This window comes from Panulirus ornatus, chromosome 37, assembly GCF_036320965.1.
Source record: "Panulirus ornatus isolate Po-2019 chromosome 37, ASM3632096v1, whole genome shotgun sequence".
Lineage (NCBI taxonomy): Eukaryota > Metazoa > Arthropoda > Malacostraca > Decapoda > Palinuridae > Panulirus > Panulirus ornatus.
This window is the reverse complement of record NC_092260.1, coordinates 13,909,517-13,922,413: the sequence shown is the minus strand read 5'-3', so window position 1 is coordinate 13,922,413 and position 12,897 is coordinate 13,909,517. Positions and strand designations below refer to the sequence as shown.

At 41.1% G+C, this 12,897-nt stretch overlaps 1 protein-coding gene across 2 annotated transcripts in view; it reads right to left on the bottom strand.

Moving 5' to 3' along the window:
* Positions 1–12,897, bottom strand: part of LOC139760516 (uncharacterized) — a 746,927-nt gene that overhangs the window by 596,851 nt on the left and 137,179 nt on the right. For both annotated transcript variants that reach the window (XM_071683811.1, XM_071683810.1), the window contains exon 3: positions 11,845–11,939. In XM_071683811.1, coding sequence (XP_071539912.1) covers positions 11,845–11,939 — 95 coding nt within the window. The remainder of the gene's footprint in view (positions 1–11,844; positions 11,940–12,897) is intronic.

Below are 12,897 nucleotides of genomic sequence, written 5' to 3'. Positions count from 1 at the left end.
AACTTTAATAGGCATCATATATTTGTCTCCTAACATTTAAACACGCGAGTCCTCTCAGATGGAAATAGTAGAAAATATTTTTTTTTGACTGCATGGCTTTATAGTCATAGTTTATATATGTATATATATATATATATATATATATATATATATATATATATATATATATATATATATATATATATACATATATATATATATCAGTGATGTTCTCATTTTGGAATGAAATTAGTAAACATGAGACAGTTCTGAAACTCGGGAGTTAAGATATTCAAAGCATCGTGCTTAACGTCTGAGAGATGTGATATGTGATGGATGATCAATACAGAAGTGTTCTTAATGTTCATCTGACGTGCCTGTTACATACCCTGGCTTAACGTTTACATAATGATCGACACCCACCAAAAATAACAATCATATAAACATAATGTGACATTGATATGTATATTTCAAGTCCTGGCCTAACGACCAATTGGAAGTTGATCAACCATTATACTTAGCAGACAGTGATGAAGACATATTGAATCTGGAGCTACGGGCGGATATTACCCTCCATCTTACCTCCACAGTCTCACTGCAGGCTAATATGGATGCACTATTAACTCATTTAAGACAAGAGGCGTCTTCAGCAAATGATCTGTGCCCCCACTTTCACCAAATTCCTTCATGCAGCCTTCCCCTGTGTTCTGCTACCCGCAATGTGCTTGGGAACGTGTGATGCACAGATAAAGCGCTGCAATGACTCTATAGCGATGCTAGACATAGCGAGTAGCAAAACAATTCAGCGAGAAAATTACAGTGGCACATTCCTTGTCTCACTGACGACTCGTTCTCAGGAACTTCGAAAGAAGAAGGGAGAAGGCGAAGTTCTAAACTTTGTGGGAAGAAAGAGATAATCTAACAATGTGTCATGGTCATGAGGCTATTCCAGTAGAGTTACTGACTGCCATACTAAGTGTACATGGAAAGGAAATTATATATAAATCAACAAATACGAAATAGCAATATCATTCATGCCGTCGCTTTAACAGGGAGTAACAAGCTCTGTGAAGATATAACCTGACGTATGGAATGCCGGGAGGTGTAACAGCTCAGCAGTGTTATTGTACAGGCTCAAAAGTACCCTTGTATAACGTCTAGCAATTGTAATATCCTGCCACGTACACGTGTGTTTGGCTCTCTGGATTAATACCCATGCAGAAGCTGATAGCCATTGAGTTGTACAATACACAAGTAATAAAAAGAATCTAATAGATGCTCGATGCCAGGGGGATGGAAGAGCCAACATTATGCAAACAGAATTGTTGTTATAAAGCTAGAGAGAGAAAGATCATCCTTATATCAGAGTCTCTGAGGTGGGGATGTTCATTCAATAAACACGGCATGCAATCCATTTTCTTTGATTAACACAAGTTACGTAAGGATGTAATCTCCATGGCTGTATCATCACAACTCTAGTCTGCATTATATTTGACAATACCATACTCAAATCATTATATATTTCATATATATGATTTTCATGAGTTACTCCCGTTGTTTTGATACGCATTGACACTGTATATCACCACAGGTAAAGGCAAAGGGAAAAGATACAGGAAAAATAAACAAATAAAGAGGCTTCCCTGATCAGACTCGTGGCTGCCGCCGCTCCCTTCCACCGGATCTTACGTACTCGCCTCCCCGCCTGAGCGCCAGCTAGTTATACAGATGTATAGATACATGCAGATTTATGACAAAGCATAGCAATAGGTACATCGCGGTATGGACAGATGATTTGTGTCTGAAGCAACTTCAAAGAGTGAAACATGATGACTCGCGAGTAGATAGACATAAACCGCTTGGAATTTATGGACAGATGGCGGTTAGCTATCTTAGTGAAGGTTTCTACATATGTTGTGAATTTACTGGGTAATGAAACAGCTGAACAATGAATAACAGGTACGTTTCATCACTCAAGTTTTCGTCTGCCAAGGTTTTAGCTTTTTACTGGCCGTTCCCATAGAGTTTGCGACTCTGTATAGGGACAAGGAAAGGCCACATTCCCTCAGATCCATCCTCTAGCTATCATGTGTAATGCACCGAAACCACAGCTCCCTATCCACATCCAGGCCCCATAGATCTTTCCATCCATGGTTTACCCCGGGCTCTTAACATATCGTGGTTCAGTCCAGTGACAGCATGTTGACCCCATTTAATATATATATATATATATATATATATATATATATATATATATATATATATATATATATATATATATATATATATATTCTTTTCTTTCTTATAAACTAATCGCCATTTCCCGCATTAGCGAGGTAGCGTTAAGAACAGAGGACTGGGCCTTTGAGGGAATATCCTCACCTGGCCCCCTCTGTTCCTTCTTTTGGAAAACAAACAAACAAACAAAAAAAAACGAAAGGGGAGGATTTCCAGCCCCCCGCTCTCTCCCCTTTTAGTCGCCTTCTACGACACGCAGGGAATACGTGGGAAGTATTCTTAATCCCCTATCCCCAGGGATAATATATATATATATATATATATATATATATATATATATATATATATATATATATATATCGAATATAGTGCGTATGAACATGCACTACCATATAACATACAAACCTCCAACAGCCAGGATCGCACCAGGGACCCCTGCATAGCAGGCGGGAGCACTACGACTAGGCTATGATCATTGTGATCATAGCTTAGTTGTAGTACTCCAGCCTATTACGCAGGGATCCCGGGTTCGATTCTGGCTGTTGGAGGTTTGTATGATATATTCAGGTGCATGAGGAGCATAGAAGTTCTCCCCAGTGAAGCTGATAAGCGAGGTATTTTATATCTATTTATCTTTGTCTCGGGGTTATTCAATCCACAAACATAGTAGTTAAGACACCAAGGCTCCTCAGCACCAACGGGCGAGTTTACTAAAGTTTCTTGGCAACCAAATTCACGTGGCTATTGTGTGCTGCCCAGAGTAACTATTCTTCCCATACAGAAACTAATGATAAGATTTCGGGTAAGGATGGAAACTAATGTCACTGTCATTCACTGGCGACTAAGAACAATATCATTAACAAAAGCTTTCGTCGATGAGTTATGAGTATGGAAAAAATATAAAGGGAACTGCACTAAGCAATATCAGAGGGGAAACCAATGCAGACTGACGCACAGCTTGTTTGGGAAAGTGGGGAATTTCATACCTGAACAGAAATCAATGGGTCGACTGAATGGGTCACTCGCACCAGCGGGAGTAAATGGACGACCCAATCAGGTTGGTGCACAACACTCCAAAAGGTTTGAACTCAGGAACATGGGTGCCTAATCTCGAGCATGGTAAAGTAACGTTCGACGTGTGCAACGTTGACCAGCACATCACATCTCAGGTGAAAATTTCTTCAGCCAGTCTTTCCCCTACGTGCCTTCGCTATAACCCCCACAATTGCCTTCATTTCTTTCCATTCAGAAACTGCACCTGGTATGACTCTATTTCTACCGTTAATGTATTGCTTGTATGGGTCATCGTCTTGTTCTTACTGAAACTTAAAGATGTAGCTTATCATCCTTATGTATCCTTTTGGAAAAATACTAGTGAAATTTTCTCTATTAAATTTTGTCTCCACAACAACAATATCAGGTGTATTTCCCCTAACACGATCATTGAATTCAGCCCTTTATATCACTTTAACATTTTCCCTCGCTTAACATTACTGTGTTCTGTGCAACACAGACAGTGGTGATAGGTACTCTTGCCTCATTTGAGGTCTCCCGTCGTTTTGCTGTCCAATTTGAATCATTCTCTTCCTCTCCTTGGTCTATCATCTCTGATGAAGACCGTTTCAGTGTCTGATCCTCCTTAAGTACCTCCCAGCTACGTGAGTAATTCGAATGTTACTATTACTTATCGTTTCCTTACTTCCTGGCAATATCCCCCAATTCTCATCATCTATGACAAAAACTGCTCATGGCATGTCTGCAGCGATACGTCGAGTCTTGTAAGAGATTACCTTCCTTTTTAAACTTCAATGTGTTCTTTTAATCCGAAGATCGTTTTCTTCGGGTCAAGAAATCATCAAATATTTACGTCTACCAACCTCTTCGTCCACTAATCCACCTAATTTCGGTGCAACATATTTTTTCTGCGTGTTGTGAGAATTTGCGTTGATGAGGGTGAGCATTTTTGTGTGTGTATTCTACATAAAAGTGATAATCCCAAACAAATCTGGCCATCAAAGTGTCGGATGAAGATATGAAACGAGAATTTCGTTTTATGAATGAAAAGCCAATAGGAAAAATAGTGGAAGATCGACGAGGAGGTAGCGACATCAAGTAGGTTTTGTCTTAGTGATCCTTCAGGTTAATGGAGAAGTGGGTCAGGGTAAGGGCCATCGATTCTATTGAGAAGTATTACGTATCTAAGGTCGAGCTGCTGTACGAGTCGGCACTGAACATATCACGTTGAGCTGCCAGACGATGCAGTATGAGGTAGATTTTCATGAGGGAGTATGTCTGCTCGTGGTAGTGGGATTTCTCTTGTGATTCAACTGTCCCTTTTGGTAGCACAGGTCTTGCACGGATATTCATTCAGTCATCTGCGCACATGTGTTAAGAGGTTCTTGAGGCGAGAGGCGTAGCTTTTCGTCCTTAGACGAGAAGAGTCCGGATCAAGTCTTTTATCAATCTCTATTTTGGTTATCGGACGTACGAATGAAAAATAAATCTATCAGACTACGACTAACGAGACATTTTACTGTGGATTTATTGACATATTTCTGCGACGGGTATCAGTCTTGGTGTAGGAAAATAACTGACGGATATATAGATGTGATTAATGACATTTCCTATACACCCATCTTGCGTATACATTATCATCTAAGTGACAGTATTCGGAAGAGCTGACATGACTTCCTTTTAAAAGTACTTACTGGAGATAAATAAAACAGTCCAGTGAACTGAAATTTCAGTTGTAAGCTATTTTTTTTTTTTTTCTAAGAGAACATGGCGTTAAGTGTCTGTAGCATTTTCACTTTAACATTAACCCGGAAATTTTTTTTGTGTCCAGTGCACAGGAAGCAAACGAACAATACATGAAGAGGCAAGCATGTATAAGATAGTCATATGATAAAGAGAATGAAAAAAGAGGGGAGGGGGTGGATTTGTATTTTCCTGTGGTAATCCTATCACAGTTTCATACACCTAACACATCTCCTTCGTGCATAGATTCACTTCCCAAACATGACAAGATATCTTCTGCAGCGTAAATATCCAAAGTTCTCCCTATTCTCAAAGATACTACACAAACAACCGTTTATATATCAGTCCAGCAATTTTTCAAAAGTCATCTTTTTTTTCTCCCCTTTTTAACGAAGACGTGTACGTGAGTGTTACGCAACGCCAAGGACGGACCCGATGGATCTCTCTGCCGGGGTGTACACCTTCCTCCGGGTTCCCTGCCAGCAACTCTTTCGAGGAAATGTTGTCATGCAACGCAGAGCCAAGAAGAAGTTTGAGAAATACGAGAGAAAATATACGGATAAAAGGCTACAAAAAATAAGAATAAAAAAATATGCAAATGAAGAATCAGATTTCTTCCCTCGAGTTTCTTAAAAGATTATTATGTGAAATTTGAGTTCCGAATCAATTTCGATGTCCCACCAGTTCGTATGCATGGGCTGGACTGATGAATTAATCAAAGTCAAATACTTCTCAGATAAAGAAATGAGAATGATTTATATGACCGAATCTAAGCTCTTTAAGAACAACGGTACGACCCTTGAGCACACGCGGTGTGACCCTTGACACGGTGGCACGGTCCTTGGTTATAATGACCTGCCCCTTTTGACCCTGAACTTTAAGAATCAGGTCATTGTCAAGGCCACACCCTACGTAAGGTTCGTACTCTCGAGCTCAGGAGTCGTACCACCGTACTCGAGGTTCGTGCCGTCGTGCTCGGGGGTCATGCCATCGTGCTCACTGGGGTCAAGCTACGAGCAGACTAACCCGACACAATTTAGAGCGAGCAGCGCAATCACTTCATACCCACCGGCGGTGCGTAGGACCCAGTGGGGGGGGGGTCCTCTGATGGTCTTCAAAGAGGTTCAACTCTCCGTAATTACTCCAGGAATGTAAATCAGAGTTCTCCTAACTCGATCAACAGGATGAGGGAAGGATCATCCAAATTAAAAGCAGAGTTAACTGTTTCCTTAGATCTAGACTTAACTCAGACGCGGGAAAAAAAAAATATATACAAGTGTTGTTTTGAGTCTCATTTGACGAAGTCGTTCATCTGTTGTTATAATTTTTTGGGTGTTTCGTCTCCGTCAAGTTCAATAGTATATCCATAAATGTCTTTCCCCAGCAGTCAAGCATTCCTGCGCTATCTGTATACCTATTTTCATTTTGGCTCATAGACTTTTCACATTTTACACTAATTTCCTGTACCTCATATTCCTAAAATCTTCATAAGCCCTGAACGCCTTCGTCTGTCCATTCACCTTCTCACGTTCCCGAGGCAGAAATAACGTACGTTTGACGTAAATGTGTTCAAACAAAGTTACAGAATCGAACACGTGTACCTGAATACATACACATGAACGTTACCAGAGTATCAACTACTTTTTACCACTTATGGCAGGGTTAGGTTTCCTTCCCTTCCCTTCCCTCCATTAGCCTTAATTTTCCTCTGATGTCTCTACAACGTAAAGTTCAGTTGACCTTTGTGCACTCGCCTAACCTTCCCCTCACTCCTCTTGGCTTTAAAATCATATGTACTGAATACATGGAGCCCTCAACCCATCCCATGTAACTTGACTCGTATATCACACTTTATTGTCCATATATGTGTATACTACCGCTTCAGCAAGTAGTTTGTGTGTATCACAAGGGGGCCTCCCAGCCCGCCTCTTAAACCTAACTCTACCGTCCACACATACGGATCCTGACCCAATCTGCACTATGTGCTAAGATATGGGGCCCCTCAACCTACCTTTTTAACATGCATCCTACTCATCTATGTTTATATAACTGTACTCGTCTAAGTTTGTTGGGTACCTATATTTTCTTGACCACGCCGCTTCATGTGCCTTTGGGAAATAAAGCGATTAAACAAACTCTAAGATCACCATTCCTTGTGTTTTCATCTTTGGCTCCTCCAACCGATACTTCAGTTTCTTCTCCCACGTTTGCCTGTAAACAAGAGCTTCTGTGATGGGTTTTCATATTTTTCTTAAGCTTCCCCATCTGTCTTATCTATGATTTCTGTTCAGTCTATGTGTCCATCTCTGCCTTCCAATTCACTCGTCCCCTTACCCTGTCCTTCCCTCTCCTTCCCTCTGACAATTAGTCTCATTAGGTCCACTCTGTGCCCCGCCTGCAGTTTTCCAATGTCATATTTTCGTTTTCCTTATTTTTTTCGAAGTCTTGAGGGCATTACATTTTCGTTCTCTGATCATATTTTCCTCCCCCTTCACCCTTTTGCCATTGCTGCTCTTCCCTGATAACTCTCTCTCTCTCTCTCTCTCTCTCTCTCTCTCTCTCTCTCTCTCTCTCTCTCTCTCTCCTTCCTTCCTTCCTTATACACATATCCACCACCTTCACCATTTTCTGTACTGCCTCCTCCTCCCGGCGACATTCCACATTCTGCTCCCGACTCGTGTGTTTGTGTGGCCTCTCGCTCTAATTAGTCGGGAACAGAGGCAGGCGAGCCACGAAAAGGGAAACTTTGAAATCTCGACTGGCCATCAATATCCTCAATATTCACAAGCTGATATTGCATTGCCGACTTTCTCCTCAACTAAATATAATACCGAGGCTTTTTGCAAGTGGATCCTTTTGTTTCCAGTCTTATTGGGGCTTCGGAACTAGTTGTTACCATAACAAGAAGCACTGTATCACCGATATAGCTTTGGCAGGTATTGGAAATCTTTACTGAAACGAAGCACTCGTTCAGAACCGGAAGTTCAAAATAGGAATATATTGTGTGACTTTAGTAAATGGGATGCGGGACTAGAGAGTAAACGGGGGTGACGAAGCAGACTCGTTTGTGACGGTGTGAGTCGTGCAGAACGCCTTTAGCAAGTCAGGAACTCCTAGGCAACAAACATGAGAGCGAGGGAATCGTCAAGGGCTTTCTTGACACCCTCTAAGGAGCTTCAGCTGTCCACACATGGCTATCCCTCTCTCTCTTGTGCCAGTTTAATGATGAACACTACAGCAACAAACCCCTGCGATCACAGAAGACGTTATAAGTAAAGAAAAAGTTTTTTCTTTCTTTCAAACTATTCGCCATTTCCCGCGTTAGCGAGGTAGCATTAACAACAGAGGACTGGGCCTTTGAGGGAATACCCTCACCTGGCCCAATTCTCTGTTCCTTCTTTTGGAAAAAAAAAAAAAAAAAAAAAAAAAAAAAAAAAAACGAGAGGGGAGGATTTCCAGCCCCCCGCTCCCTCCCCCTTTAGTCGCCTTCTACGACACGCAGGGAATACGTGGGAAGTATTCTTAATCCCCTATCCCCAGGGATAAAGTAAAAGTAAAAGTAAAAGTAAAGAAAAAGTAACTTACATAAAACTCAACAGATATTTCATGCTATCAGTGACGTAAAATTTTCATAAGTCTTAGAGAAAACGAACGAAAACGTGAGACGCGTGTGCTTGTGATCATCTACCTATTTCTACTTTACAGTTCATTTAAATTATATATGCGATCCTCATTTATTATGTCCTCACGCATTTTTGTCCATTCATTCACCACGCTCATGCTATAAAAGCACTTCTTTACATCTTTTTAATACACACACACACACACACACACACACACATATATATATATATATATATATATATATATATATATATATATATATTTTTTTTTTTTTTTCCAAAAAAGAAGGAACAGAGAAGGGGGCCAGGTGAGGATATTCCCTCTAAGGCCCAGTCCTCTGTTCTTAATGCTACCTCGCTAACGCGGGAAATGGCGAATAGTTTGAAAAAAAAAAAAAAAAAAAATATATATATATATATATATATATATATATATATATATATATATATATATATATACATATATATTTTTTTTTTTTTTTTTTTTTTTTTTTTGCTTAATTTCATGTTATGTCCTAATGTTGTTCTGTCCCTACACCCTTCGAAGACCGTCTACATAATCAGTCTGATTTAAATACTCATAGGTCACGATCAGGTCAACCCTCACTCTTCTCTCTTCCATGGTGAGCAGCTCTCTTAAATACCCTTAAATACCTTAAATACCCTCCGCTCAACCTTCTGCTTTGGTTGTCTGTGCCTCTTTAGGTACGCTGATCAAGCTTAGGGAGCAAATTCTAGGTCGGGCTTTTTGTACGACATGAACAGCTTGCCGATCATTTCCTAATTCCTAAACTTGAATTCAGTTCTACGATTTGCTGGCAGACAGTTGAGTTCCTTAATTTAAGTTCTCCTCAAGGGGGGACTCTGGTGTCTGGTTAGGGACTGTGTCGATTCCCAAGTCTCCCTCACACACAGATTCCCACAGCTTGTTTCCTGCTAAGTGATACTCACATCGAGGTCTTCTTTCCTTGTGGCACATCTTTATCACTTTCCATTTTCTCGGGTGGAACTTTATCAACAAAGTATCAGACGAACTTTGGAGTCTGTCACGGTCCCCTAAGGCACACCACTGGTGACTTCAACCCACTTCTAAAAGGCTCCTCCCACATGGGTCGTTTAGGTATCTTCCATTAAGGTAATCTATCCACCGACAGAGCCTCAACTTCTTGGTGATCCAGTCGTTTATCTAGTCTCCCATGTGTCAAGTGTCAAATGCTTTCAGTTACCTCAGAAGCAAACAATCCATCCAGTTTTCTCGTTTGTCTAATACTGAGCTCACTCTCTCATAGAAATCTATGAGGTTCGTTAAGGATTTCCTCCTTTCCCTGAAACCGTGTTGCCTCTCACTTTGGTAAATTCTCCTCTGCAGGAAGTCATCCATTAACTTCTTGATAATCTTCTCCAGTACCTTCCAAACCTCACTCGTCAGTGTGTAGGTAATCACCGCCCTTCTGCACTTACTAGTTTGTGAGCACGGGAATGGAATTCTACGTTCATGGGGCTTGATCCCATAACCTTTCACTCCAGAAATAGATGTTTATGAATCTTTAATTACAACCGCATTTACCACGTCTTCATTTAACTTTACCCATTGTTACGAGTTCTTGTGATATAGAGGTACCATATCATTTTCCCTGACTCTTGCTGAGGTCTTGGTCTCCTCTTACAATGATGTTTCTTTTCAAGTTTCGGAGAAGTGATCAACCAGTCAAGTCCACTAAGGAGCATGAGAAAGAACGATCATAGATCCCCTTGACCTTACATATTCCGCTGTGGGTCGATGCAACAAGGGCTGGTATTATCTCCCTCTGGGATTAAGGGGAGAGAGACATGTAGCGAGGGAGGGAATCTTAGATTGAATTTTAGTATGAGTTGAGGCTTGACCCAGGTTGCTTGACCTGGTGCTTAAGTTAGATGGTCGCTAGTTACACGAACTGGCTAAGGATCTCTAGCTTTACAGCAGTGAGAAAATCTTCGCTCCAAAATCTAAGACAGTCTTAAAGTTAGAAAATTTTCATCCTTAATGAAAATAAACAAAATACGAAATGATAATGGAAATTTTATTCAGTGTTCTCCTTGTAAAGTGCCACCATCAGCGGTGCGAGGCATAATAAGCAGTTATACACGCACACATGCCAGGGTTTGTGTGTGTGTGCATAAACATTAAGGAGTAAAGATATGACATGTATATACAAGGTTGAGAAAGCTGGGCAACACGAGCGTAAAACTCTCTCCCTATAAGACACAAATAGTGATCACAAAGAGCAATCACACACCGGGGCGGCGCTAGGGAGAGGCATGAGGGCAACACTGCCACTGCCCGTGGCAATCCGCTTCGTGCATGACGTGAGGCAGAGGGGTGGCGGGCGGCCACCCAAGGTACGTGGTGATGGACGGCGGTACTGGAGGGTGGTAGGGAGGGACTGGGGAAAAGGGAACGATCCTTCCCGTTTTGACATACCCAATGCTCGCCTCAAAATCACCCACGCTGAAGCTACAGAGGGTGCAACATAAGGCTCCAGGTATCGTCATATACGTAAAACTACATCGATAACACCAACATACATCAGCGTCATATCACACCAAGGGATCGGTACATGCTTAATGCATGCAGTACGTACGAAAATTCGACAGACACTAGAGACATATTCATGACCTTGGCACGACTACTAATATCAACATAACACACACTGAGCCTCAAAAGCCGTGTGAGAGGCTCCACTCATCCATCGACATACGTAAACAATTCCTAGCTTAGCTTAGCCAGATTCCCTCTTAAACCAACAGACATCACTACACGGATCCCGAGTCTCCCAGAGGCAGAGGAACAAGGCACAAAACATACCACCCACACTCCTCAATAAACATTCATCGCACGACCTAATATAAAAAACTAAGGAGGGAGGGAGGGAAGGAGAGAGACATCAGGATGAAGGGAGAAAAGAGAGAGAGACAGAGATAAGAGAATTAGGGAAGGTGGGGATTAAAAGGAAAAAAAAGAACGATTTGGTTAAGGAAGTCAGAAGGTGCGAGCGATGGAGCAAGATAAATAATTCATGGAGAGAGAGGGAAACAGAGATGGAAAACTTGAAGATAACGAGTTGGGGTGATGGATGGATGTGTCAAGATATAATGTCTTGGACCATTATAGTTAGGAAAGTTAAAAGAGATTGGAAGATAAGGATAAATGCGAGAGTTTCTGTGAGGAGGAGGAAGGGGGTTAAACTTGAGGAATATGATTGCATACCTGGAGCTAAATGTGTCCGAGCTGAGGTTGAGGGCACAGCTCGGGAGATCTGAGGCAGCGGAGGAGTGAGAGTGAGCCTTGCTGAACACTGCTCGCTGAAATGGAAGAACAGGACAATCAGGTGATGTATATATATATATATATATATATATATATATATATATATATATATATATATATATATATATATATATATATATCCTCTGGTCAAGACGTCATATGCAATCGATGGTGAACGCGTTTTCAATATACATTGGTCTTGTATCAAAGCATACTTTTATGTATTTCAACCTAGTGTTTAGAGCACGTGCTCTATTTTTTTCTGTTAGGTAAAATGTATGATACGTTTTCTAAAGAGACAATTTGCTTTAAACCCCTGATTTCAAATTAAGCCAGCATTACAAAAAACTAGTCGTGCATAATACATCAAAACTAAACATTTTTTCTCTCTCATTAAAATGGAAACTGAGTATTCAGGGACCTGCTCAAATGTTTTATGGAAATTACTCTACTTTAAGTTATTGTTTGCATAGCACTTTCTTTCTTACGACGGGTTTGTGGTATAAAAGCAGGGCTGGCGCGTAGCGCTCGCCGCAGGAAAATCTAGTTACGTAAGATGAATCGAGTTAGTTACGTGCCATTGTGGTGGTGTCGCACGAAGGAGAGAGAGAGAGAGAGAGAGAGAGAGAGAGAGAGAGAGAGAGAGAGAGAGAGAGAGAGAGAGAGAGAGAGAGAGAGAGAGGCACGTACAATACAGTCAAGTACAATCATTCCTTCCGTATATCATCAGTAACAATATCATGAGTTCTTAATCCTCACAACAATGGGGGAAAAAAGGGAAATTGCTTGACCTCCACCCACTCGAACGACCATTATGGCCCAGGTACTTCGTCCACCACCGTCAGGCCACGAACAATTACGAGACTCGAAGGCTATTCATCACACACTTTGACTTCCACACAATGCGAGCTGGAAATCAAGAACCTGCCGAAGAATATACTTATATAAAAAAGAAAAAAAAAGGTCCCTCATTAAGAACCTTACTTTGAACCA